Source organism: Anarrhichthys ocellatus, unplaced genomic scaffold (assembly GCF_004355925.1).
Source record: "Anarrhichthys ocellatus isolate YVR2014 unplaced genomic scaffold, GSC_Weel_1.0 scaffold32, whole genome shotgun sequence".
Classification (NCBI taxonomy): domain Eukaryota; kingdom Metazoa; phylum Chordata; class Actinopteri; order Perciformes; family Anarhichadidae; genus Anarrhichthys; species Anarrhichthys ocellatus.
In genome coordinates, this window is record NW_022280062.1 from 696,588 (window position 1) to 724,472 (window position 27,885).

The following is a 27,885-nucleotide window of genomic DNA, read 5'->3' on the forward strand; positions in this document are numbered from 1 at the left end:
CCCCCCCCCCCCCCCCCCCCCCCCTTGCTCTACTCCCACATCCGCAAAACACACAAACAGGCACACAAGAAGGCAGATGCGCGTACTAGCCTCCACTCATGCGCGCGCACACTCGCACAGACACCACAAATTTGTGCGCTTAGCGAGGATGCAACACACATGTAGGCAAATAAACACACGCACGCACACACGCACACACATACACACTCGCAGGTGATTTATTCCTTTTTTTTAGCTTCCTTCTTCCAGCTTTATTTGTATATATGTATCGATCCTTATTCACAGAAAAACAAAAAACTTTCTCTTGCTTTGTCATAAGACCGGGGCATATGCCCTCCCGAGCTCCTCATACATCACTCATCATGCAAATGAGAGGGAATGTCACTCCTCAGCAGCAGATGGCCAGGGATGATAACAATGGCTCAACAGACCAGTTTCAATGTCTGCGACTTTATCGCTACGGCAACAACAAAAATAGACGATATGAAATCCTTGTCTGTTAATTTGATTTCCCCCCCCCTTTTTTTTAATGTTTGTACCTGTCAGTCTGTTTCATTTCTCCTGGACCATTTGAATGTAAAAGCTTTGTCCAGGGTTCTCTGTGACAAGACGTCTGGCTATCAGTAAAAGGCAGAGACCTGGAAATGATTTTGGGTGACTACGGAAGGCTGCTGCCTAGCAGTTACTCAAGTAATTAGGTGTAATTCCTCCCTGAAGGCCATGTTAGCCTCCTGAGTTAGCTCATGCGTTCGACAGGCCTGGATAGAGACGGGGAAGAATAAAAGAAGAAAAGGGGCCCCGAGAAATCACAAATGCAGCTTTTCAAACTACCCCCCCAGCCAAAGTGATGTCACCCCTGCGTCCTGCTGACTCCTGTTCATACAAGCCCCCATAGCAGAGAGTAAACAGTGGAAGCGTTTAGCAAACAGGGCCAGATTACAATGACAAAGGCAACCACACTTCTGGGTGGAGCCTGGGGCAAGAGGGTGGGGGGTGGGTGGGGGGGGGGGAAAAAAGGGGGGGGGGGGGGGGGGGGGGGGGGCTCAGGATTTAAAATAAGTGATACCCATGAGGGTGGGGCCCCCCCTCAAGATCCAAGCGTAGCTCTTCCACAGCTGATGGTAGGGGCCACCCAAACATGCTTATCTGTAGGTGATGTCCCCCCCAGTCCCCGGGGACTGACGTGTGAACACAATATGTAATAATAATGTATTTTCAGCTCTTTTTTTTTCTGTGATTTGTGCCTTTTGGTTATGCAAGGCTGGGGACTTGAGGATGGAGAATATCATTACTTAAGGTTTGGCAGTTGATCATCACCTTGTTTAATGCCTCATTTGAAAGTCTAATTCCTAACTGTCTTCGAGAGCCAATTCATGATACGCTGCGAAAGAGACGTACAAAGAGAGTCAACCTGCTCGGTTTTCCCCTCTTTTTTGTCACCATTTGTGCCTGATAATCGTATGAAAGTAAAGAATCATCTATCTAGGCATCTCATCAAATAACATGTTCTTTGTTTGCTTATGCCGGCAATCTCGCTGCGAGGACACAACAAGCTTGTTCTAGGGATGATTATTTCATGTCCTGAACTAGATATCAGTATTGCTGGAAGAAAACACACACACAAAAAGAATCAAGTCATGTAAAGCAATCAGCAACATATTGAGGACTACACTGCACCGCCATTACAAAATGTAACATTTTCTTTTGGACCTAACATCTGTTTAATCTAAAAAAAAAAAAAAAAAAAAGAAAAGAGAGAGAGGGACCTCATTCAGAACAGGCATCGAACACACACTAGTGTTTTGTCAAGCTATTTCATCAACTGGAAATGTGGGCATAACTGCAGAGAGCTGATGGAGAAATGAAAGAGGAGTGGGTTGGACAAAATTACATGTCAAACAAGGGTTCACATTTAAAAAGTCCTGCTCATGTTTGTAGAAAGTGTTTGATTGCATTTAGAAAGGTATTACAATGGGTCACATCTGTGTCTAAAAGCTTTTTGCATTCTGCTGCAAATTACATAAGCAAAGCGAAGGGTCACAGCACCCCGTTGTTTGGAGCACTATACCTTCCTCCTGTGAAACCTACACAAATATGTTTAACTGAATTCTTCTAATGCACTGCGAGATCAAAATGTCAGCAGTAAAACTTCAACAAACCCCCTCACTCAACACCCCGCCCCGTAATTTCAACAAAAGCGAAGCGGCTAATTTCGCATGGCAGCCCGAACACCCAAACAACAATGCATATTCACACTGTGCCATTGAATGTGATGGATGTGTAAAAATCTATATTAAACTGTGGTTAATTTCAGCTATAATGCTTTAAGCTTGGTCTAAAATGACACAAATGCTTCTTGGTGGTACTGAAACCTCATTGTGCAACCACTTGATGCCGCTTGTTCATCACACAAAGTCACATAAAAGGACTGAATCAAATGTTTAAAAAAAATTGTATTTGCATATGCAAATACGAGGAAGCAAACATAAGTACATGTTGTTGATATGGCTCCAGGATGTAGAACTATCTTTATGTTAATGTCAGCAGACAGGGAATATTCTTTTGAAAATACAGTACATTTTTCATGGGGATCATTATCTACACTGCATGTCACTGTGTCTCAGTTAACAGAAATGATTAGATTACTTCCCAGCAATCCCCTTTGGGGCGATTTGTGTGTGACCGTGGGCAACCTTACAATATGTTTATCCACTGTCCTTTGAAGACACTTCAATAACATTTCAAATGTTTTATGGACAAATACAGGATGTCTTCTATCTCTGCCTTGAACTGACTCCTTTTTGGATCTAGGGCTCTGTTATATCTGAGTTTGTTGTCCAAATTCGCTGAATGTTCCTCTCACGGGGTATAACATACTTGGGTAGTCCTCAAAAGCTAATCGAATTACTAAGTGGCCAAAGATACAGTTTTACTAGATGTGACAAGTGACCAAAACATGGACTTCTGTGTGTAAAAATCACAATTAAACCTGTATGTTGCGTGCACGGTATTAAAAGTCTACTTCCAAATTCCTAAATCGACGTGGTTCCAGAAGAATTATTGATTTAAAGATTTAATTGTTGCAAGTATAATTGCAGGTTGAAACTATTCACTTTATCAGTACCAATGAAAAGCATCAGTCAGTAGTGGTCACTACAACAAACTGGCCAAAAATCTAATTCTGTGGTGTAGAAAAAAATCAGAATAAGGCTGTAAATTGTGTGCATGGAAATAAAGGTTCTCTCGTAATTCTTAAAACCATGTGGATCCAGAAAAATATTGATTTAATTCAATCTATACTCTTTCTATTACTGCGTGTTCGAATGATCCAGTAGCAACTAAAAGCCATTAGTGATCACTGCTGGTTCCTTACTTTCACTGCCCTCACATGAGAGCATCTGATTGCTTACATCTAAGAAATCTATGCATGACTGGTCAGTTGATTTCTGGCTTTTGTAGTTCAGAGGCCGTGGACTCATTGTGTTGTGTCATTGAGAGGTTAGGTCCAGATCTGGGTGTCTCTAGGGGTCCCTGCCCATCTTTTCTACTCAGGCGGGCAGACAATGAAGCAGACACGCCTACAATTGGCCAGATAAGAGCTTGGATGTTCAGCCAAAAAAACGAGCTTCTAAACAATGGTAACAGGTGTGTAAAATGCGTGCTTTGATAATGACCTTGGTGGCCGTAATAGCATGTCTAGACACAACTAACAGGAGGCATTTCTGTCTGGTCTCACAAGTCCCGTGGGTGCTCGATAGCAAGATGCTAAGGCGCAGATATTTGGTTGGTCAGTCATTAAAACTAAAAGACTAAAATGTTGTTGTTTTTTACCATGACATGCATGAGAAGCATCAGAAAAGTTAAGTCTGCCACTCAACAGGATTTTTTTCCCTCCCCCCGTCTTTAAAATATTTGTTGGGTAGTTTGCATAATAAGCTAAAATCATCTTGAGAATTCAGAGATATGCACTCGAATAAATAGGAGAAAAAAAACTCCATTAATGTGGATGGCTTGCAATTTTTGATTGCACCAGACACAGGAAGCTTGCTGACATGAACTGAAAATGCAAATGTCTTCCTAGCAAAACAAAGAAATTGATTATGAAGTTAGTTTCTTCAGCACAAGTAGCTGGCTTTGAGTGATTAATGGGGGTGGGTCATTGATTTCCTTTTGTTTAGATCTTGGTTAACTTTCTGGAGACACAATTATAATTTGTTTCCAAACAATAAATCCAATCTAGCTTGAGCAAATTAAATTTCCCTATGGCCTCTTCTGTGTCATTTTACATCTGAAATGGATTGTTATCAAAAGGCATGGCATGTAAATGTCTGCTTTCTTTTTGTTTACATTTGTTACGTCTCTGATTGGATATTGTTTCTCTGAGTGTATTAGAAGGTGAGCACCTCCTCACAGTGAAAAGAGCTGTTTACAGACTTGTCAGCCACGGAGCCAAGGGTTAATCTTCAATAGCTGTATGTCATCCACATTTCTGATGAGCCATCTATCTGCTATATACTGAGAAATACCGTCTACATTGTCTGAAACATGACAAAATATTGTGTATTTGTTGAATGAGCACTCATTGTATATTTCTACACTAGCTTTGCTAAAGGTTGGTGAAATGTTTTTGAGTTATCGGCACAATGTACTTTATATTTCTGTATATTTGCAAGTCAAATTGCAGTGTTACAGACTACTTTTATTGAAAGGCTTTTTTTTCTCCATATCCTTCAGCTTTACAACTTTGAAAACTTGCACAGATCCAGACATTTATACTTCCTGATTTCTCGCATCATCTCTCCAAGATAGTGATAATACGATTTCTGTGTTTTTCGCTGTTGAGAAACAAACTGGATTATGAACAGATCACTACATAAACAGCTTTCTAAAAGGAGGCAGCTATTTTAAAAAGGGCTGAAGAAATGCAAAGAGGGATTTAAATTTTAATTTGAATTTATTCCAGCAAGTGAAAGGTTCTTTTGAGAGGGGATTTCGGCAAAGATGATGGTATTTAAAAGTGATAAACAAGCATCTAAACCTCCAGTGGAAAACAGTCATTTTGCTCCTTTCTAGTGTAGGGGAGGAATTGGGCTTGCTATGGTCACATCCAAAAAAATAAGAATAAGTAATAGTAGTAATTAAAATGTAAATAAGCAATATCCATGGAGATATTTCAACTGATTCCTGTCATAAATTGTGTAATTAACATTTTGCCTTGACACACCTTGTGACTCTGGATGTATAGCTATATGTCCTCAGGTGCAAATTCATGTTCTCTGTGTACTTGGCATAGCGTACTTTATACTGTATATGGATGCTTAAAAAAAAAAGCTTTCACACTTATCACATGCAATTTAAATCCTGTGCCTCGACAGTGGGGACGAACACCAGGCTAAGTTCAAAATGAAATGCCTTACACATTCGGACTTGTGCTAATTAAGGACTGGTGTTGTGCAGTTTGAGACGGTATCTGTAGAATCTAGTGAATTTAGTGATTCACTCTGGGTAGTCACATGTCACATTTATGTGACAAAAGGATGACTAACCAAGGCTGTCATCTATTGCATTTATAATATATGGATTATAATGATGTGACTGGATTTCAAATGTTTCTATTCTCCCGTGGATGACCACTAAACTTAAGCAGAGAAACCTATGCCACACAAGAAAGACAAAGAGTTACATCATTTTGTTGAACAGTTAATCCGATCATGGACAGTGTTTGTGCATTTGCTATCTTCGGAAAATGCCAGCAAAGGCGCTAAGTAAACCTATTTTACAAGACTCCCTCACAAGGACACAGTGCCAGTATCGGGATAAAATTTCACACAGCGGCATGGCTCAGTCACATAACCTAAGCAGGCTTAGGAAAATGGAGCACTATAAAGTATTGCACTTTCTTCCCGTATGTTTCCTGCAGCAAACCTAAAATGCTCGGATGACTGATGTGAGTTTGAGCATGAAAGCCAAAGTGAACTAATGGCTGAATAGCATGTAGATACTGTTGCTAATGCTCTGAGTTGTTTAAAATGGTAGATTATGGAAGTGTGCACCTGGCATTCTGCAGGCTAGCCTGGCAACACTCCTCCCTTATAATTATAATGAACACACAGTAATTCAGGGTTGAGGCTGAAATACGAATGATGTCCTCTGAGACAGCTTGTTTTAATGGTTATGCAGAAGAGTTCCTAGAAGTGCAGATGGCAGATGCAATGCCTTTTAAGCTATTTACAGATCGCACACTACAAGGTATGGAAAGACCCATAGTGTGAGGCCATATTGCTCTTTTGTGCTCCTGGATTAGACATTAGACTGGCTCACAAACTAATGAAAGATATATTTTAAAGCATGTTTACTGCAATATTAATAGTCCATTATACTAACAGGTTAGATAGTAGTGTAGGAAAGAGAGACAATTGCACTATAAGGACTGCACGGCCTGTTTCATCTAAATACCCCACTGTTCTTACTTTGTCCACATAGGGGTGCATTTGCTCAGGACTTGGGCACATGTGTAGTCTTTCATTACAGATTTGTCAGAAGGATAAAAATCTATAAAATACTGTGGGCCATATTTTACACTACACTATATAAAATGGGTTGCGAATAAGATGAGAGCCAACATGGACGGAATTTATCAAAGAGAGACATATTTGTTAGAGCATATTGCTTTGCTGCACGTAAACACTGAACCACCTCCTCCGGGAATCGATAGTGATGTCAACGTATATGCTTTAAATGTAATAAACAAAACACGTCTCGTAATTATAATTTCAACAACACAAAATGTGTTTTGTAAAAGCACAATTTGTGCCTGTTTGTACAGAAAAATAATATTCCACGAGTGTAAAATCTTTCTTTACATATGCAGCAGAGTTAATATATCTCTATCCCTGGCACAGTCCCAAGCCGGGATGAAAGAGTGTGGAGCCTTTTGAATTAGACCACTACTGTGATACAAGAGCAGGTATTGAAACAACAAAAATGTTAACTCCGAGAAAAAGTTTTGCCGCATTAAAGTCACATAGGAGCCACATTAGCATGTGAAAAGAATAAACGGAGGCATTCTCAGTTACACACTCCACCTGGCTGCTAACCAACGTCCTTGTCAGAAGTCCACCCACCGCACTGGCTAACACTGAAAGACCTCCTGGGGACCGCAGTGACCATTCACTCGGTTCTCTCTTTTTCCCATGCACCTGTGACTGTTTTTGTGTTTGCTATTTTTTGCTTTGTCTTTTTCTGGCAACACTGTATCATCGGAGACACACTTTGCCTCAAAAGGAATTCTCCTGCCCAACAATGTGGTTTGTTTGTTCACCGGATATGGCAGGCCAGAGAGTCAAATGGAGAGGAAAAAAATAAATAAAAAAAATAGTCACCACAGTAATAATTAAAATTGCCACAAGAAAAATAAGCGGGGAGACACAGCAGCATGAATGGACTTCAAATAAGAAGATACGGTACTTTTACCAACTGGTTTCTTGCCGAGTTGGGGGGCTTCACAGGTGCAGTTGGACAGGCTCTCCTCCTTACTCTCCTCGGACGGCTCATCCGGCTTCTCCATGGTCCTGGACCTTAGAGAGCTGCTTTTCCATTTTCCAAAGGACTTTGCCACAATCGCTTTGTCCGCTCCTTTCATTGTTTTCTGTAAAACACATTTACAGCATGACTTCCCAGGTTTATCCCTCTTGTGAGCCATCTGCCCCCTTTTTTGGCTCTCAATAAACCTGGGCTCATCTTTCCCAAACCCAAAGTAAGAGAGAATTAGGGCATTGTGTGCATATGCATTCTCTTAAGCATTCCAGAAAATTTCCTGATTGCCCTGGCATCTTTTTTAGAGAGCGTTTGGACATTGTTTTCCTCCTGACATTTTGCAATCCTGTATGGAGAGAGTGGTACTGATTGAAACAGTATAAAACAATACTTTGCAAAGTGCCCACACAGTAAACAGTAGATGGAAACTGGGAAAAAACAAACACGTTTTCACATTTAATCCAACTTAAAGGAAATAAAAATAGCACATTATGCCCTAATTGAGTGCTGTACAGTCCGCAAATACTATTACAAGGCCGATCAGGATTAGCAGTGGAACATACCTAGTTATCTATTTCTGAGTGCCAAGACTGCTAGCAGTGGGCAACTAAATTTCAAAAGCTGGCAAATCCAGTTGTCTCCTAAATACAGAAAGTACTTAAATCCAGAGCTAACAGAAGAAAAAGACGGATAAAGGGTGCTCTGCATATCACCGAAAAGCTTGTGCACTTTTCAGAATCACTGGCTAGGTTAAACAAATATGCTAAGTAGAGATCAAAACAATCCTTTGATCTGCAGCCTAGTTTCCAGAGGAATGGCTTGGCTGTTGTTGTAAATAACTTGTATAAATCTATATACCATTTGCCTTCAGGTAATATCAAAAGTGCCAGGGATTCGCAGGCAAATACCTTGTGGTTAGGAAATAGATCAGATAAAAGCATTTAAATATTTCAGCAACACTGCACTCTGTCATTTCGTGTATTATAGCTGAGCTTTTAACCCCGTATACGAGTTCAGTTCTACAGCAGAAACATGAATGAGGAATATTTGATAGCAGAATTACATTCTACCCCTTTCTATTTTGTAGTTGGGGGGGGAAAAAAGTGTTCCTACCTCCAGCGCGCCATTCAGGTCAAACACGGTGTAAAACATTGTGCTAAACTTCGTACAAAAGAGGCTTGAAGAATCAGAATGCAGAAGCTATGCAACTTGCTGACTAACTTTGCCCTCTGTTTTGATCGAGCACACAAAGAAAAACGCTGTCCATTCAAAACAGACAGCATAACTCTTTTCAGAGAGGGGGGACCGTGAACAAACGAGGCCATGTCCTGAGCTGCAGTCAGTTTCCCGTCAGGCCTGCACAGTGCACGGTGAGGGCCGCAGGGACTGGGACTGGCTGACACCACACTCACGGGCAACAGAACAACTTTTGTGCACACTATCCTCCTCTGGATGTGGTTTTTTTTCTCCCTCTCTACCCAAATTGGACAAGTGTGTGTGCTTTTTGGTTCAGAGCTTGCTTTACCTCTGCCCCTTTGGTCGTAATTAATAAACCTGTTGGCCAATTTGATAAGCTCTGCAAACTAATTTGATAGCAATATGATACTCTTCATGGCAAAAAAAATGCTCTTTTAAGCCTTTTATATCACAACCCCGGTCATATTGTGCCCCTATTTAAGAATTAATTTCTTTGTATTTTAATGTCAAAATTCAATCAGCTTTTCCTCCTGTAAAACAAAATATGATGTGCGCTTAAATAAGGTAATACGAACCAATCCTAACCACTGATATCATGACATCCATCATTCAATCTGCAACTTTTAACGATAAGGGAGGTGTGTGTGTGTGGAGCCACAGTCCTCTGTAGCTCCCTATGGCTAAATTCTAAGCCCGCCCACTTGTTAGCGATCCAATCAAATGCAAAAGCTTTGATTCAAATCCCACTTGTAACTGGGCACCGCTGAAATATTCTGTTTCACTGGGAAATACTCACAGTAGCTAAAGACATGAAACAGTATTATTATCATTAAAACATAGCACAGAGCAAACCAAACACTTAGAATTAGCTTGCATTGTCAAGCACAACATTCAATTTGTTATTCCAGCAAATTAAATTAACTTGAGCACAATTAGTGATTTAAATTGGCTAAAATGGCGATTGCCAATTAAGCTCATTTGAATTTGACACTGTGCTCACTAACAGAAATGTTAATGCTAAGTAGCTCATAGTAGCTTAGAAACTAGCTATCTTACTTTCTAGCTGTCTCAGCGCACTAGCTAGCTAGTTAGCTTTAATTAACTTGAACTAGACTTAATCAGCTCCAGAGTTCTTGTAACTAAACTATAACAAATTAGTTAAATTTAAAAATGTAAAAAATGTTAAATGAATGCAGGTATCATAAAAAAACAACAACCAGGTAGGATACACTTTAGCACCAGGCTAAACTGGCTAACATAGCATTGCTTTGCTAATTTACCTGTTTATCAACAGATTTTCAAGTATAGACTGAATTTTTAATAGTGACTTCAAATTACTGTTTTTTAATATATATTTTTTTGTCATTACGTTCATTAAAAAAATATATCCTACATCCTGTTCTCCTGTGTTGCTAACAGGCTATACAAGCTAACATAACAGACAACATGTTTAAAGAAAAAAAATGCTTCAACTTACTTATTTATCGAAAGATTTTAGAGTACAGATGGTCGGGATTGGCTGTTCAAATGACTAAATTCTTTATAAAAACATTTTTTTAAATGCCATTATGTTGATTCACAAACACTCCAGGGTTTCCTATACATTCAGACTCTTGTGAACTTGGCAGAACTGCATTTTCGTTCTCTTGGGTTTGTCATAATTTACAGGATACATTTTATTGGCAAACACTATCTCCATATCAGTCATTCGCACCACATTTGCAACATGTTTCTTGAGGAATGTAACTGTTTCAAACAGTCGAGCTTTCTCTGCCTCTGAGTTCCAATCTTACTGTGAACACTACATGCTATATGTGAATGCACATTTATTGTGTGAGTGTTATGTGACTACGTGTCAACTACTTTTTGCCAGGTCCAGTAAGAAAGAAAGCGCATCTAAAGACACTTGCTGGTTTAAAATGAAAACTTGCGCGACTGTCGCAAATTACAGTAAGATTTAGAAAAAATAGACAGGTTTGAAATATTGCATAATTTCATGAATACAGATTATATTTTACACCTGGTGAGTGTTTTAAATCATTAAAAAAAACCTCATCTTAGGTGAAGGATATCATGAGAGCTTCATCTAGCTTTCTCTAGAGTCCTGGAAAAGCGATTTTTGAGAGAGAACAGAATGTACCATATTCTTGACCCGTCTGCCTCAGATGCTTGCGGTATATGGAACTGAATACTGGACGTGAATTGTATCATTCTCTGTGTCAACTTGTTAGATGGCAGTTGCTGTAGTGGAGTGGTGAGAGCGGCACATATGCATTATAGGAGAAAATTGTGAAATGACAGATTCCGGGTGTGATACTGAGGGAATGACTAACTAATAGGAGGGGTGCTCCAGGCTGTTAGCTTTGAAAAGCAGTTTGCACATTACTTTATCTTGTCAATCAGATTCCTGGAATGGAAGAGGTGACTGATAACTTGAATTAATTATTTTCTTATTGCATGCATGTGTTAATTCATGTTAATTTATGTCCCTTACAGGCCCAAGCCAGAATATCCAGAGTAAAGCACCACCTCTGGCACCCAGATCACCACACCACTCTCTTTGCATATATTTATATCAAATGAAAGACTTTTTTTTAATCCTGTTGGAACAAGGACTGACTGCCAAATTTGATTTTTAAATGTACTTTTAAGCTGTTCATGCTTTACGTTTGCATTTCTTCTTAACAAGTGAACAACACGGAGCAGTATTTACGGCTGTGATGGGATTTGAAAGTTACAGATTATTTTTCATAAGTAAATCCTACCCCTTAAAACACTCCCCCTTTTCCTAACAAACACCGTTAAATAACGTCACACCTTGTATACCTTCCACATTTTTCTAATTCTGTATTTGGTTGATTTTATTTTATTTTAATTACGTAATCATCACCCAAAGCAAGGTTGACGTTCATAAATAAAAAGCCTTTTTTTTTTTACTATATTCTATAAAAATCAAGAGCAGCAGCAGTTGTGTTGAATGCACAGCGCTCACTTTAAACACTTGCATTTCACTAAACATCTTTAAACATTTTGACAAATTTAACTTCCCCTGAACACGGAGGATAAGAGGAAAAACATTTCTCTGATGAGAACAGAAACAGCAAGAAGTTCTAACAAGGAAAAGCCTGCCAGGTGGCGAACTGGCTGCACCAACAGAACGCACAATCTGTCTGCTTCTCCTTCCAAACCATTGACAGCTGCCATCACCAGCCTTGCACACTCGCACTCAGTGGCTCCTCAGCTCCCTGCCCATCCCTCTTTAGTGTTTCCTGCTAACCTCAGAGACAGGGTCACCTGGCCCCCTAGTCGCCCGTCTGTGGGGCCCTGCTGGCCCCCTGGAGACCTGCCTGCATGGGGATGCACGGCTAACAGAGGTCTACCAAATCCTCTTTAATATGCAAACCAAGGGGCTGTTCCTTTGACCCGAGACCATAGCTTTTCTAACAGTGAAATCCAAAAAATATTCAAGTGATGTACAACGATGAGATTTGATGAGCAGTTTTTGATCTGCTGGTTATTTGATATTGAATATTATCAGAGACAAACGGCACCGTAATCAGGTATTTTTTCTCAACCAGGCAGGTTATTCCAGTTTAATTAAAGTAATATGCAGCATGATTGAATCAGATTATGTTCTGCTCGAACCATTTGGAAAAATAATAACCTACAGTTTGAACATTTTTGTAAAATTGGAACAGCGTTTCCTCCACTGAGTAAAACCTAAGCACACAGATGCACAGAGGCTAAAATGAAGAGTGTTCCACAAAGCTAGCATTGCAACTGGGCTAAAAATAAAACCTGGCAAAGTTATTCTGATCCCTTATTGGTCCCATAGTTTGATTTCACATTTAGCATTTGCATTCCCCTCCGCATAAACATTTAATTCTTCTCCTCCTGCAGTACAATGAGACTTGAGTGACTTTGGCAGCAGATTTTGGATCGGTGCTCCTGAATCCACCAGTGTATGTTATCAGCAGGTAAACAAGCTTTCGAACAAAGCCATAATGGAACTGCAAGCGGCATAAAGAGGCTCATCTCAAAAGCTATACAACCCATCAAAGCTGGTGTCATTTCCTCAACACTGCACTGCAGCTGGAAACTGCACGGCTGTTAGTTACAGTTTAAATCGCCCGTCTATTTTCAGACACTTCAGAACTATTTGTATTGATTATTTACTTGTCAGTAAGCGGCATTAGCGAAATAAGACAACAGATTTTTAATGTTGACTGGATTCTTATCCGTTTTGTTCTGTGGTAGAAAATCAAGAACTGTCATGCACTATATTAATGGGATTTGCACTCTTGGGTATTTGAATAATTATTTTCTAGTGGAAATGCAATAGTTCTATCTATATTTGGAAGGATTACCGATGGAATTGAACTTAATGTGAAAATAATTTTCCCTCTTTCTAAATACGTAGTTTCGTTATATCCTACACTTCCTGCTCGGCAGATGCAATCTTGTTAACCACGAGCCTGGATGCCTGTCACCCAACTTTCCCCATATTTGCCTTTTGGGTACAGCTCAGATGCACAACTAAACCTACGCACTCTCCTCCCAGTGAGTGGAGAAGCCTCAAAGCTTTCCTTTCATATGCTGCATTATCTCTTTGGCGGTAATTATCCATAAAACTATGCCATCAGATGGTGATGATTTCCAATATGAACCCAATAAATGTGTTTAAAATTTGAATTATCATATTTATGTGGATATGTGTTACTAATAGTGATTATGCTCGTCATGTGGGTAGAAAATCAACCATCCCTTATACTGCGCGTTCTCACATATTTCTCAGACATTTCATCACACATTTAATCTGCCCCTGTCTAAGATTTCCTTCTGAACCTGTAGTCAAGGCAGCGAGGAGACAATACCGGATGAGATTATGAAGCATGTCTGTTAAAGCATGTCTGTTTGATCATCATTCTGTTTAGGTGAAGTTCTCTTCTTGGTCTCTTCAGTCCCTGACAGCAGATATATAACCTAATCTCTTTCCATAACCCTTTTCTTAGGCATGAATAGGGTGGAAATGTGATGGCATTAAGTCGATTTACTCCTTGGTTTGCAGTTTCAGCCTTAATGCCTCTTGGCTCTTCTTCAACACACTCGTTCCATTTCGATTTTGAAAATATAAATGTTATGTTAAGGCTTTCCCATTTATTTTTCATTTATCCATCATTTGAAGTTCATGCATATATTTACCCTACAAATAATGCTTGTTTATTTGCAGCTCCGTCTATCTTGCATAGTGTCAGAGATATTGGAAAATCAAATACAACTTGTGTATTATCTTCAAATACAGAGGATATCGGGGACAAAGGGCAAGATATGAGACTGTATGACACTCTTTGTGAGTTGTCCCTGACACCGTTTTTTTGATATTTCACATTTACTCGTCTAAACCTTAATTTAGTGCCTCCAGCATGTGTTGACAAGCAAAGAAAAGCCATTCTAATGTGTCTTTGGATTTCAGCTGATGGCATTTGAAAGCGGCATTCAGATACCTGTCCTCATACACAATTATTAGAGTATGTTTGTGATGAATTTATGCTTTTTTTTTTACATAAGAAAGTTCAGGTTACCTTTGAACTTTTTGCATGATAGTGATAGAAGAGATTCATTTGAATTAACTTGTGTGGGAAGATAAAGTGAGTATGAAGTTGTGTTAAATGTTAGGGGCTGATGTAACATCACTATTAAGTAAAAAACCTTTGTGTAAAAGAAACCTTTTGTCTTACAGTCCTCAGTACTATCAACTCTATAGGAGAAGTGCATTAATATAATGTGTCATTTAATAGTGTCTTGTCCATTAGAACAGGTTTTAAAACTCTAATATTACGATGCTTCAACTCTTACTTACAGACTTACAGAATCAGTATACTCCTTTAAATTCATTTTTATCGAAAGGCTTATTCAAATGTTATTTGGGTAATATGTTTCCATGTGTGTCTGTGTATATGTAAGCTATAACCTAATGTAATACATATGTAACATATATATTTATATCTGAATTTCTGTGGCTAACTATTTTCAGTTTGTATTTATATATTTTTTTGTATTTCCATGGAAAACACTTGCGATCTGAAAGCTAGAACGCAATTTTTTTTTTTTTTACTATTCCTGTTAAATTAAATCATAAAATCCTGCTTATATAAATATCACAATGAGATTCAGACCTCGTTGTGAGTTGCTATGCATGCAGTTTAACAACGGCTAGTTTTATGATACTGAAGATTTGTAGTCAAGTGTGATAGAAATAAGTTTGTCAGCCAGTCAAAGGCAGTTTTATTGGTGGAGCTAGCTCGAGACTACACATGGCAATGTTAAATCCCATTCAGCCTGATGAGAGTGACTCCCAGCAGCACTGAGCTCAGTGGGGGGTTGTAAACATTTACACTAAGAGCCTGTCCAGTGCACATGGTTGGTGCTTGCCAGCCACCTCGGTATCGAATGTTGTGTTGCATATTTTGTCATTCAGGCCTGTCCCGAAATTGTAGGAATCACACCATCAATTTATGAAGGAGCCATCCAAATGTGACAACAGGCTTATGCTAAATGGAGAAAATAGAGCTAAACATTGTTAAAACACCCCTAGACCCACATGGTAGAGAGTGCTCGGCAGAGAGCTGCTATGCTCCCCGCTGTGAACTGGGAAAGTGATGTTGGTGGGCTTCCTTCTCCATGAGGGCCGCATCGTTCTTGGGCCCCGATTTGAAGCCTTTTTGAAGTCTGTTTCCTGCAGCAGCGTGCCAACATTAATGTTTCCACAAAAGCAAATACGCTAAATCAAATGAATACACTATACTGTGCTATTCCACATTGACTCCTGAATCCTCCAGAACATTTAAAAAAGCATCATTAAAAAGATTTGTAATATATACGTCCTAAAAGTCACGGTGTTTATTTTACTTCATAATAACCATGTTTAATAAAATGGTTATTAGTTAGTCATTAGTTAGTTAATGCAGAAATCTCAGCAGGAGAGTGAATCTTGGTGAAAATTAGCAAATGTCTGCGAGCAGTGAATTAGTTTTTGTCCAGGAAACGGGAAAACTTTTCACACCTTAATGATAAATAAACATGTTTTTAGCATTACATATAATTCTCAAATAATTCTCAAACAATAATTGGCCAAAAATAAAACCAGCAGAGTATGTTTGGGATCAATCCTTTATTGTTTCAAAACTCTATCTTTTACAATACAGTAATTTATTGTTACATGTGTGATTTAATGTATAATGTACAATGTCGTCCAATAATGAAACACAGTCACAAAGTATTCCTTTCTACATATCAATATTCTATGATCGTGAGAAGTTTGTGCTGATATATTTACTTAGTTCTGACAGCTCGATTAACTTCCCTTTTCAAATCAACAAAAAGCATTGTTTTTGAAAGTGCATTTCAAAGGATTGCAAAGACGCCTGGTTCCAGACGTCAGCTATAATGTACATGTCAGTATCGACAGAGGGCCACACTGCTTTGTGAGTAACAAACAGCATTCACTACGTTTCCAACTACAACATTTATCTGGATAAGTAAATCAAAGAAAATATATCAATATGCATGCCATGAACATTCCTCCATAAACATTTATAATAAATGTATATTTGTATTTAATTATGCTGATAATGACACCGTATTTTCCACAAAAGGACAAATGCTGATAATGAGAACTAATATTTAACATCCAAATTTTGTTCAATTTTACACACAGGTCGAATGGCGTAATGCCACAGTGTTTAGAGCAATGCCCTAATAGAGTTAATAGCATTTGGTCCACTGTAACATATCTGGGTTTAAAAGAAAAGAAAAAGGTGGTAGCAGGTGGGACATTGAACTGAAACCAGAAGTTGCATGATGATCGTAAATTCTTTAAATTTTTAAGGTCTTTTGATTTTCAAGTTATGAATTATGATGTTAAGTTCCTGTTCAAAAAATTAAGCAATATAAATATACATTTGTAGCTCATTTCTTGGCTATTATACTTTTCTGTTCCACGGAACAGCTTTCACTCTGTAGAACTTGGTTCCTAAAGGAACCTTGAACCTGTTCTGTGCCTGGTGAAGGAAAGGAGACAAGGAAGGAAAGCTTTCGTGAGACAGGATGGTTCAAGGCAATACAGTAGGTGATTAGAACGGCTTCACCGACATGGATCGAGCCAACGCCATCAAAAGAATAAATCCAAAACCATGTGTGGAAATGATCAGTAAAAAAAGACCGCAATTCAGTTATGTAAGGATATTTGTTTATACATATTCATAAAGAGCACAAATTGAAAAAATCACTTCAGAACTTTTGGCAGATTCAGTACCTTTTTTGCCTGGCAATATTCCTTCTCCATCACCTTTCCAAGAACCCACGGCCGTCTTGAGGTCCCTGATGCTAAACAACAAAACAAATCGACAAATACTCGTTTAACACGCAGTAAACAACAAATAAATCCTCCTGTGTCTGTGTGTGTATGTGTCACATAAAGCGTATGAAGAAAATTGTAACAAAAATAATGCATTAACCCGTTTTTTGACAACACGTCTACATACAGTTTCTGTTATAAATCCATTCCTGCCTGACGTATGAAATCAACTTTTACAGAATTATTTCATCAGTAAAATAAAGAACACAAATGTCCACACTCCAGCAGCTGACCTGGTTTGAGGTCCAGTGCAGTGAGAGACTCCGAGTGGAGGAAGTAGAGGGTGGGACCGACGGTGAACAGCACGTAGTTGTCGTGCCTTTCATCCAGGATGATGAGAACCAAATCGCCTACCTGGAAACTGAATTAAAAAAAAAGACACAAAAGAGAAGATTACAAAGACTTCTGCAAACTAATAACGTAAAAAAAAAGACAACAAATGAATGTAATTACACAACAATGTGTGTAATTACACTTCATGTCATGGTGGTCAGTTTTATCTAAAAACAGAAAACAGCTGAAAACAAATACAGCGGAGGACATGTGTTGTTTTTTCATCCACTTACTCTCTGATGGCGATTTTGTCTGAATGCCGTGACGACACAGACGACATGCTCTGAGACATCTGAAGAAGAGGATGAGAGACACGTTACACGTGTTACACTGAAGGGTTACCAACGCTGGACTTTGATGACTTCTAACATTCGTCTTATTGGGCTTTTACAAGACATAGGCGTAGTAACTAGTATTAGCATTTATAACCTATTTACTGCATTATACTCTCATTTTTATTTGATCCTCTTTGTAAAATGTTTTTTCAAAAACACAGAAGTATATTTTACACTTTTTGTAATAGAATATACGTTTTTGTTTGAATTGAATCCCTCTCCTCGTTCTAATGACACACTTCCTAAAAGAATCCTGTTCCTTCACTGAGCTCTTTGGCCTCCTGGGTCAGGATTGTACTCTTTGATGCTACTGCCACCCAGTGGAGCCGGCGTTACATAGCCCACAGAGATAAGATTAAATAACTGACCAGTCTTTGACTGAGGCGCTTGTTTTCTTCTTCCTTCATGTGTAAAGTCTGAAACATATATCAGATGAAACAGATAAGAGACAGAAACAGCATCTTGTTCTCTCAAATGCAATGTGACGAATACGGTGTTTCTATTTACCCTCTCGAGGAGGAGTATCCGCTGCTTCTCCTCCGACATCAGGACGTTTTCACTACGAGAGACAACATCACATTATTGATTAATATCCTCTGAAAAATGTCACCAATAATGCAAAGTCCCTTTCTGTCAGTGGCTGGCATCCAATTCCATGTCCTCATAACAAAAGGCTCGATACTGTTGCAAGCTTGCTTTGGGTTTACTGTATATAACAAATGAATTATTATAATCAACACAATATTGTGCTTGAAAATACAGAACGAGTAATGAATGAAGTACAGGAATCTTCCTCGAGGAAATAATGGCTGTATATGTTAGTTTGATCTTAATAAACTCATTTCTTCTAAAAGCAACATTGTTATGATGCAGAACATACATTCTCAACCTCTGAATGGACAAAGTATGTCTGTAGTAATATTTTCACAGGCAGCATGGTGTTAGAAGAACACTGCACTGAAGATGAGGACTTGTTGTTGTGTTTAAATGGCTCTGATTAGAGCTGATGGAGGGTAAAGCCGTGTGTGTATTTGCATTGTGTGTATTTAAAACCAAAGTCCAAAGGTGATTGGTAAAATTCCAACACATAACAAAGACAGACTGTGCGCTCCTCGTCTACACAGATTTTCCTCTCTGAACTGTCGAAGCTCTCTCACCAGTGTCACATATTCGTAAACAGACACTCGTACCGTGTTAACCTTGGTTCAACAATAAGAAGAGTGGAGCAGGGACAAAGACACTGGCTGGCAAAGGCATGTAAATGTGTCTGCTTTCTTCTGTGTGATCCCAATCACCACATTACAAGCTATCAACACGATATTCATAGGAGAAAAGATGCTTACTGGACTGTCACCATGCTGGCTTCCACCGCTGAATCAACCTGTTCGTCATCTCCAATGGCCGCCACAGAGGCCAGTCTGTCGGTTTCAGCCATGTGCTCGGAGGAAAAGGGCCCGGCAACGTGCAGAGCTCGAGCTGAAGCCGAAGCTTCCGTGAGCTCCTGAGCTGAGGGGTGAGGATGGAAGAAGGCAGACGAGACCAGCGCAGTGCTGCGCAGGCGGTTCAGCTCTTCTTCCAAGTGTTTCTTCTCCTGCATGACGATGGCCCGGTCCTCGGAGAGCGTCTCGATCAGAGCTGCAAATAAGAAACATGTCGATCTGTAACATGAAACCTCACAGAGTGGCTGTTCTTAAAACACGGTAGTAAGTAGTAGAGCTCATGTTTTAAGCCCGCTATCACCTAGATTACATTTTTTATATGAGCAGCTTGTTAGAAAACACAATTTGTGTCAAGGGCTTCTTTCTTTTGACTTTTATAATATTTTTTGAACTGCCGTCACCTTTGTCCTTCTCCTGCTGCTGGGTAACTTTCCTCCACTTCTCCGTCAGCTCGTTGATGATCTGTTCTTTCTTCAGCTTCTCTCGGGTTAGAACAGTGTTGAAATTCGTCTAGAGGAACCAAAAGAATAACGAGGTTAGCAAGCATTTCGTTCACAACAGGGACTTCATACCAAAGCACAAATGACTGGAGAGGATGCCTTTCAATTGCTAAGTTCTAACAATGCAGATCAGCTTGCAGCCATGGGAGTTTCAATTGTTTTGTGGATTTTTAATGTTCCGTTTGATTTTTATGTCTGGTCTCTTCATCATTTTAATACCCAGTAACAACATCAGTGGCAGTTGAATGAATGAAAGATTGATCTGTTGGTGTGTGAGGCTGAACTTGGAATGGAAGTTGCAGAGAGAGACGGTGTCGATATCCATTAAACATTTAAGGTTTCACAAAGCAAGTACTCACTTAGGTAAGCATCCACACTACACGACATGAACTTATGTTCAAGCAGTCAACTGTTTCCCATTATTAGGAGTGATACGCCATCAATCATGGCGGCGATCTTCAGTAAATAAATAGTCGAGACACGTAACTTTTCCCGCCTATTTTACAGCCCAAAAACACAAACCTGCTGCTCTGCGATCTGTGATGTCTTGAGGTTCTGCATCTCCTCGTTCTTCCTTTTCTCCAGGAGCTCCATCTGGTTCTGCAGGCTGGCCCTCTCCTGCTGCAGGGCCGAGTCCAGAGACAGAGGTGCTCCGGCATCTGCTCGCTCCTCAGCATGCAGCGGCAACCCTTCATCACTGAGAGGCACACAATCAAGTTCAATTCTGACAAAAGAAATATATCATGTGGCCATACAAGCACAAAAACAAAATAGTTCTGCAATGGGTCATTTAAATGTAAATGTGAGCAGATTCATTCAGGATCAGGCTCCAGATTTCTACATGTAATGCGTCTGCCAGTGTGATCAAACATTTACCTTTTGGAGGATTGTCTCCCATGAAGCTTGTCCTCAAGCTGTCTAATTTTGTCTAACAGTCTCTTCTCCATGTCCTCCTTCTGCTGCTCCAACTCTTTAAAAGCATCTGGGGATGCAACCTCTGAGGCCACTTCTTTTTCTAAACCTCTCTCCGTCGCTTGACTGTCCTGCTCTATTTTTGTGGAGAGCAGGTCATTGTCTGCCTGCAAATTGCTGATAACAGTCCTCAATTCCTGCTCCACTTCCTGGAAACTCCTGAACTGCTTTTCTTTTTCTTCCTTTAGAGCGGCCGCTTGCTGCTCAAAAGCCTGCTCGAGTTTCTCCCGCTGCTCGCCGTGGTTCTTCTCGGCGTCGTGGGCTTGCCGCTGCAGGGAGGAGAGCTCGTTCCGCGACAAAATAGCCTCCTCCTCGTGCGTGTCCACCAGCTCCGAGATGCAGTGGTCCTTCTCAATCCTCATGAGACTCCTCAGCTCTGCCAGGTCCACTTCGTACTCCTCGTTTTTCACATGAAGCTGTTTTTGTATATCTGCCAGCTCTTCGCTGAGGACTTTGGTCGCGGCCTCTACCTGGGACTCCACCGCCTCGGCCTGCTGCATCTTAGCCTCCTCAAGCAAGAGCCTCATCTCTTCTGCCTCCGACTCTTTGAGGGCTAACTCCACCTCTACTTTGCAGCGGAGTTCTGCGAGCTCAGCAATACGAGCCGCCGCGTCCTTAATTTGGTTTTCCTTCTCTTTGAGTGCAGTGGCGTGGTGTTCGGCTGCCTCACTTAACTTTGCACTATTTTCGGCAGCCAGATGTTCCAGAGCCTCCTGGTTGTCCTTGGTAAGGGTCTCCAGTTGTGCTGCATGTTCCTGCTTCATTTTCTCCTCCATCTCTTTTAAGTGAGACTGCTCAACAACTTCCAACTCCTGCCGGATCTTCTGCTCTCCACGTTCAATCTCAAAGTGCAGATTCTCCAGCTGGCTGGTCAGAGAGTCTCTCGAGGCCGAGAGCGTCTTGATCTCTTCGGTCTGATCGCTCATCATCTGCTCCATGTTTTGGATCCTTTCCGTCTGGTGACTCTCCGTTTGGGCCCATCGCTCTTTCTCGTTCTCCAGCTGAGTGAGTTCTTTCTCTTTGCGCTCCATTCGCCCCTCCAGCTCCAGCATCGCGTGCTGGACGTCTCTGACAATACTCTGGTTTACTTGGTTTTCCTCCGTTAGCGTCTGAACCTGCTTCTCAAGCTCTTGCCGAAGGGAGAGGAGCTCACTTTGATGCTCCTCCTTTAGTTCCAGTTTCTGGGTTTGGCAAATGTTGTCCACAATGTTGCTCACCTCTGTGGTCAAATTTCTCAAAACAAAGCCAAAGTCATGTTGCTCTTTTAAAACCATGCCTCTCAAGTGATGGAGATCATCCTTCACACTTCTGAAGTTTGAATGGGACTCCTCTGCAGCGGATCGGTACTTGTCAATCACTTGTTTTAGCACAGTGATCCTCGAGTTCTCCCTCTCTAGTATGGTGGTATCCTGCATGCGCTTGTTGTCAATAGCGTTAATGACTGAAGAGTACAGCGACTCCACCATCATTTCAGGGCTAATAGGGTCACTGATGGGGTTCGGAGAGGTCAAGTTCTCTTCAATCACAAACTCGTTGACAGCAGACATGAAGTCAGACTCAGGGCTCTCTGCTAGAGAGTCCAAGTCGAGGGAGCCCTGCTGCAGGACCGGATCCATGTTGGGGTGGCCAATGGTTTCAAAGTCAAATGTTTGTGCGTCGATGCTGTCTGGGGATAGGTCCTCCAGCGGGGCTGGGATGATGGGAACATGGAGCGGCTGGCAGATGGGGCTCTGCAGGTTGAGAGAGGACGGGGTTTTGGAGGACATCGGCGTCGTGGTCCCAGGTAAGCTTCCAGACTGTGGGGTGAACACGGCGGATCTCTGACTAAAGGATATCTGCAAAGACAGCAAGGGAGAGAAAAGCAAAATCATACTATTTATCTTTATCCAGTAACCAGCGTATCTGCATTCGTACCGACTTAATAACACAAATGAAGGTTGTTAATCAAGCGCTCATTACCCTTTGTTCATTTAGCAGGTCAGTAATAGTTTGAGACATCTCATCCACACTCTGTGCAGCTTGGACCAGCCGGTGAAGCGTCTCTACGTGCCGATTTAAAGGCTCGAAGTCACACATTGTGGGAACCCTGCAGAAAAAAAAAATGTAAATATTAGGAATAACGTTAAGGACAGAATTCAAAACTATGTTTTCTTTTAGTACTAAAGATCTATAGCAGAGGTCTGCAAGAGTCAGGACAATTTCCCCACCACAGGATCAGGCTCCAACACAATCAATAACATTTCATAAATAATGACTTTATTTACAGCTGTAACAACAACTTAAGAATAAACAGCCTCCATATCTCCTGCATCTTGTAAGGTGTAAGGTTTCCTGCACAGCTTCCTCATCCAGGCAACCCAGTGCGATTGGTTACTTGTGAGACAAGTGATAACACAATCAAAAGTCTTACAAATTGCCGCCCGTTCTGTTAATTGTCTGTTAATTTGATTTAGAAGTGGACACAAACTTCCAAATGTATGTTTTGATCAGATCACATCGTAGGATAGTTCTGGTCGCGTTACATAAACTGAAGAGATTATATCTGACACATTTCAATAACTGAGGACAGTGACTTACATCAGGAAAGGCTGCACCTCTAAAGGACAACAGGATTTCAAGTACTGCAGGTCATCAAGTGAGATGTCTGGAAGTTCGTCGTCAAACCTTCTGGGCTTTCGTGTCTATTAATAATAATAAAGAAAGCAAAAGAGGAGACCCCTTAAAATACAGTTGAAATAATATACACGTAAATACCAACTCGGTCAAACTGTTGTTAAACTGTAACTTACACAAAATGATGTTGGAGGCCATGAATCGAGTCCTCTAAACAAACGATTTCTGAGGAAAGACTTCCCTGAAAGGAAATAAGCAAATAGATCAAACCTGTGATCTTGGTTGTTATTTCAAAAGCACATTGTGCTCCACAGTGACGACTCCAATCAGCTGAGCTTTCAACAGACACTTACTGAAGAGTTTACCAAAGGATTCCCTTTTGAACTTCTCCGCCTCGTACAGTCGCTTTCCGTCCTTCACAAGTGCATAAGCCCACTGAAAAGAACGATATTAAAAGATTAAAGAATAGGAGTGGCTTCCGGTTGCACCTCTTTGAATCCGTGTCTGACAGAATGAGCACTGACCTCTCTGTAGTGGCGCATAAACATTTTTCGCCTGACGACTTCGACCACGGCCAAGCAGTACATCTGAGGCACCGTGCTGAGGGCCTCCACCACCCGCACTCGTTCTATCAGCTCCATCAGGAGTCTGAGCAGAGCCTGAAGCTTCTCCCCATCCTGGTCTGCATGAAGCATCACGTAGCAGCACCATCTGATGCAAAAGCATTAGCACTGTTAGGAGTTGCAGACATGATTCTCTTGACTTGACTTTAAGCCTAAATTCAATAGAACAAGCCAACAGCAGCACTGTGTGCAGAGAGCAGTGAGCTATTCAACAAGTCTAACAAACAAGTTGGGGAAGACGTGGTTTTCAGTGTTTACTTAAGTCTGACTTGAAGGTTGTTTGCAAGTTCTTGTTTGGCAGTGGTGCACTTCTTCTTGATGTCTAGCAGCTTCCTGTGGTTGTTCAGCATGATCATCAGCTGGTTGGTGTGACTCAGACACAAATCAGGCAGAACAGATGTGTCTTTCAGGTTTTCAGCCCGCTTCTGATTGGCCAGAAATCCCTGCGAGAGATAATACGTGAGCACATAACTAAATATAGAGAGTCATTTTATAGTGTTCATCTCCTACGTTACGTACCTGAGCAAGTTCCTTTTGTTCATTCACCAACTTGTTACAGCTTGCAATCATTTGGTCGAGAGCATACAAGCGGTCCTCAAGCCCCTTGATGGCTTTCATGTTTTGATTATCTAGCTTGGCAATTGTGTCGCGACAATCTGTCAGGAAGGGTTGAATAATCCGAGGGTCGAGCTGAAAGAAACAAGATTTCAGTAAAGACTGGTGATGTTTATGACTGTAAATTTAGAACACTATTCATACGTCGTCCGTGACTCACCCTATTGATGGAGTCAAAGCATTTCCTCACAACCGATTCCACATCGTTGGGTCGGTCTTGCACATTGATCCAGTCTAACAGTGTGACATTGAAGCAGCACGGGTTGGTGAACTCTGGCCCATCATCATCATCATCATCATCGTCATCATCATCGTCGTCGTCATCATCTAGCAGTGCAGCTCTCAGCCCGCCACTGTCAGTCATTTCATTTGTTCCCTGGTCGCCGGGTGGCTTACATGTGGCCGTCCCCGCAGCAGAGCAGGACGCTGATGACTTGGGGGGCCTCTGTGCATCAGCGCAGAGCACAGAGTCAGTGGATTTCTCTCCTTCGGTCTCATCTGAATCCTTTCCTGGGGTTGGGCTGGACTTCTCCATGCTCTCTCTGTAACTGTGTCTTGTCAAACATTCCAGCAAAGGTATCCTCGCCATTACGGAAACCGATGTCCCTAACCTGCAATCATGAGACGTGGTCATTAAGACATCAAGTGCATCGGGCTCATTTCCTTTAAGCAAGAAATACATTATAACGTGGATTTATTTACTGTTATTTAATTGAGCCAAGACTGTGATTAAATAAGCCTGAATAGTTACGATGTCAACAAAGGCAATATGTAGTAATTACTTCAAAACTATTGGATTAGATTAGGAAAGTATGAAATAGCATGTTCTCTGTGCCAACACTTACTTTGAGAGTTTCACCTTAATTTCCTCCAAATCACGTTGATAGGTTGTGTATGAAGTGTCAAATTTCATGAGTAACTTTTGATAAGACAGAGTGCAGTCGTCCAGATTGGCCATAATGGCAGCCCAGCCTTGGTGTTGCAGGTGTTCATCATGAACCAATCGTTCGCAGAAAGAGCAAAGTTTCTTGGCAACTTCAAACATTTCCTGCAGAGGAAAAAAATACAGTCAGGACAAGTTAGGAGCACTCCATAGTCAATGGATTGGATACAATGATTTTATGAGTTAATCTCATAAAAAGGTTGTGCATATGACAGGCACACCTTCCAAAGCAATGAAAAGCAGCTTTAAAAACAAAATAATAAATAGATAACTACCAGAGCAAGTTGTGTTCGAGAGGCAACAGTGTGAAAGACAGCTGGCATCAGTAGAGACTCCTCTACTTTAACCTGAATCTCACTCTCAATCGAGAAGGTGGTTTTGGGGATCGTTGGATCCCGGTCACACAAGATCATCTCTTTGTTGAACAGGAATATGGGGTTGGTTTCCTAAAGATCAACAGGAAAACATTAGTAGTGTTTCTCACAAATGCAACCCTTAATACCATTAAGCCAGTAAAACGCACACTAATGAATTAAAACTTACAGTGCCAGCACTGTAGCTGCAGACACGCCTCTCTGCAGCCATACATTCCCCTCCATTGACAACAAGGACTTGATGTTGAATTGCAATCTTATATTTGGCTTGGATGGCATGTTTAAGCTCCAGTACACTGAAACAAAAGGAAGAATGTATTTAGATCACAACAACCAAGATATTCTGTCCACTATTTCCCACTAATATTGGTATAAGGCCAGTTTCTTACGTTTGGACGGCAAGATCAGTGTCAAATGTCAATGTGCTGCCATTGTTGACCTGGAACACATACAACTTCATGTTGAATGTCCCAGAGGTCTTCGCGTTTGCCTATCTTCAAGGCCACCCTGTTAACAAACAAACATGAACATGAGATAGTTGATCATCTTTACATTTGATTGAGTTTCCTTACTATGATTAAATAAGTTCTGGTGAGAGCGGATGCTGCCAGTTAATCCAACCACAACGCCACTTGATGAATACCTATGTTGTATTTATGTATATTCATATGTAACAGGTATTATTATGACTATGTTGTATTTATGTATGTTCATATGTAAAAGGGTATTATTGTGAGAGTCTGTATCTTTAGATCATGAATATGATACGCTTTAACAAAAGGTTTCATCCTCTTCTACCCAATCATGTGGGGCACTTGCAAATTCCTGTCTACTGTATAACTATGTTATTAGCTGAGTCACCTTGTATGTTGGTATGATGTAAGACAAAGGAAAACTTTCAAAACGGACTGAAGAAGTGGACAGTCCACCTTTGAGGACACGTTTATATGGAGAACGTCGCACCAGATGGCTACTCCGATAAAATACCAAGTTAAAGATATAATAATCAAACAGAGTAGCGCTAATAAAACACTAATAACTGTTGATGTTTACCAGCTGAGTGTCCATCACAGACTATGAGGATGTCGGTGGCTAGCTGATTGCCGTTAATAACCGTTTGTGGGCCTAGAATCCCAACGGGTTACCCGAGCAATCAAATTATGTTCAACGAACTGAGAACACTGGCACCCAACCGTTGGCATTAATCTCGAGGCCTCCCGTTAGTCATGGTTACAGTGGCAGTTAACTGTTCAATAACAACCCAGTGACTGCGCTAACTGGCTATTAGCTAACACAGCTGTCTGGCTAGCGCAGGACAGCTATTTCTGAATGTCGATGAATTTGACAAACGTAATTAGATTATCAAAAAAAAAGCCAACAGCACCTGCTTAGATTTATATTGGCACAGGGACGATATTCTACATTGAGTTAGTTAAATAAACGATTTCATTGGCCTTACCTCACTTTGCTCGCATCTCCCTGTTCTTGGTCTCCACCTCGACTATAGGCGAGTTGCTAGCTAACAAGCTAGCAACTAAGCTAGCTAGCTAACCAGTTTTAGCTTGGCATACATAGAGCTTAGCTTAGCAAAGCTACTTAGCTAACGTTAGCTAGACTATAATAACTGAGCACCATGGCTGGTTACACAGATTAACCATATTTGCTGTACAAAAAAGAAATGTCTAATTTGGCAAAACTCCAGCCGTGAAGGTGTAACACACGGACAAAAACCACCAGTTGTTTATCTCAGGTAACGTTAGCTAGCTACGCTAACACCCTCTCAGTCTGTTTTGTTGTTGTCATCTGCTGATGGGTAGTTCGTAAACGATCCGTTCAACTGAGAGCCAACTGAAAGCTAATTTAGCAGTTGTTTTGCAAGCTAGGCTAACATAGGCTATGGCTTTTATTAATGTATTTAAAGTTAAATACTGTACCTTTTAAACTGGATTCATATGCTAATGCATAGTTAAATATTTCATTATTTTATTA

At 40.7% G+C, this 27,885-nt stretch overlaps 2 protein-coding genes across 9 annotated transcripts in view; both read right to left on the bottom strand.

The window, feature by feature from the left end:
• st18 (ST18 C2H2C-type zinc finger transcription factor) overlaps window positions 1-8,811 on the bottom strand; it is a 42,121-nt gene extending 33,310 nt beyond the window's left edge. For 2 of the 7 annotated variants that reach the window (XM_031865139.1, XM_031865134.1), the window contains exon 1: window positions 7,468-8,552. In XM_031865139.1, coding sequence (XP_031720999.1) covers window positions 7,468-7,702 — 235 coding nt within the window. In that variant the 5' untranslated portion in view covers window positions 7,703-8,552. Of the gene's footprint in view, window positions 1-7,467; window positions 8,553-8,649 lie in introns of those variants that run through there. The other 5 variants (XM_031865138.1, XM_031865133.1, XM_031865136.1 and 2 more) reach the window with 4 other exon arrangements.
• A 6,515-nt stretch (window positions 8,812-15,326) lies between these two features.
• On the bottom strand, window positions 15,327-27,702 carry rb1cc1 (RB1-inducible coiled-coil 1). Of its 2 annotated transcripts, XM_031865394.1 has the most exons (23): window positions 27,356-27,702; window positions 26,286-26,403; window positions 26,066-26,192; window positions 25,798-25,968; window positions 25,425-25,627; window positions 24,740-25,190; window positions 24,484-24,654; window positions 24,223-24,407; window positions 23,866-24,052; window positions 23,695-23,776; window positions 23,518-23,582; window positions 23,306-23,409; window positions 22,688-22,814; window positions 20,633-22,563; window positions 20,279-20,453; window positions 19,658-19,766; window positions 19,161-19,452; window positions 18,325-18,376; window positions 18,186-18,233; window positions 17,716-17,774; window positions 17,383-17,510; window positions 17,048-17,118; window positions 15,328-16,793 (listed from the first exon to the last, which is right to left on the bottom strand). In XM_031865394.1, exons 2-23 carry the CDS (start codon window positions 26,354-26,356, stop codon window positions 16,716-16,718), a joined length of 4,887 nt encoding a protein of 1,628 aa, XP_031721254.1. In that variant the 5' UTR covers window positions 26,357-26,403; window positions 27,356-27,702; the 3' UTR covers window positions 15,328-16,715. The 2 variants fall into 2 exon arrangements, with proteins under 2 accessions (XP_031721255.1, XP_031721254.1); XM_031865395.1 differs by lacking the exon at window positions 18,186-18,233 and having other exon boundaries at window positions 15,327-16,793.
• Between the last annotated feature and the right edge of the window lie 183 nt (window positions 27,703-27,885).

Coding starts and splice junctions, on each gene's coding strand:
- rb1cc1 (XM_031865394.1), bottom strand. CDS start 26,356: ATGAAGTTGTATGTGTTCCAGGTCAACAATGGCAGCACATTGACATTT. Junction 25,969..26,065: donor GCAGCTACAGTGCTGGCACT/GTAAGTTTTAAT, acceptor GTTGATCTTTAG/GAAACCAACCCCATATTCCT. Junction 25,628..25,797: donor CTCGAACACAACTTGCTCTG/GTAGTTATCTAT, acceptor TTTCCTCTGCAG/GAAATGTTTGAAGTTGCCAA.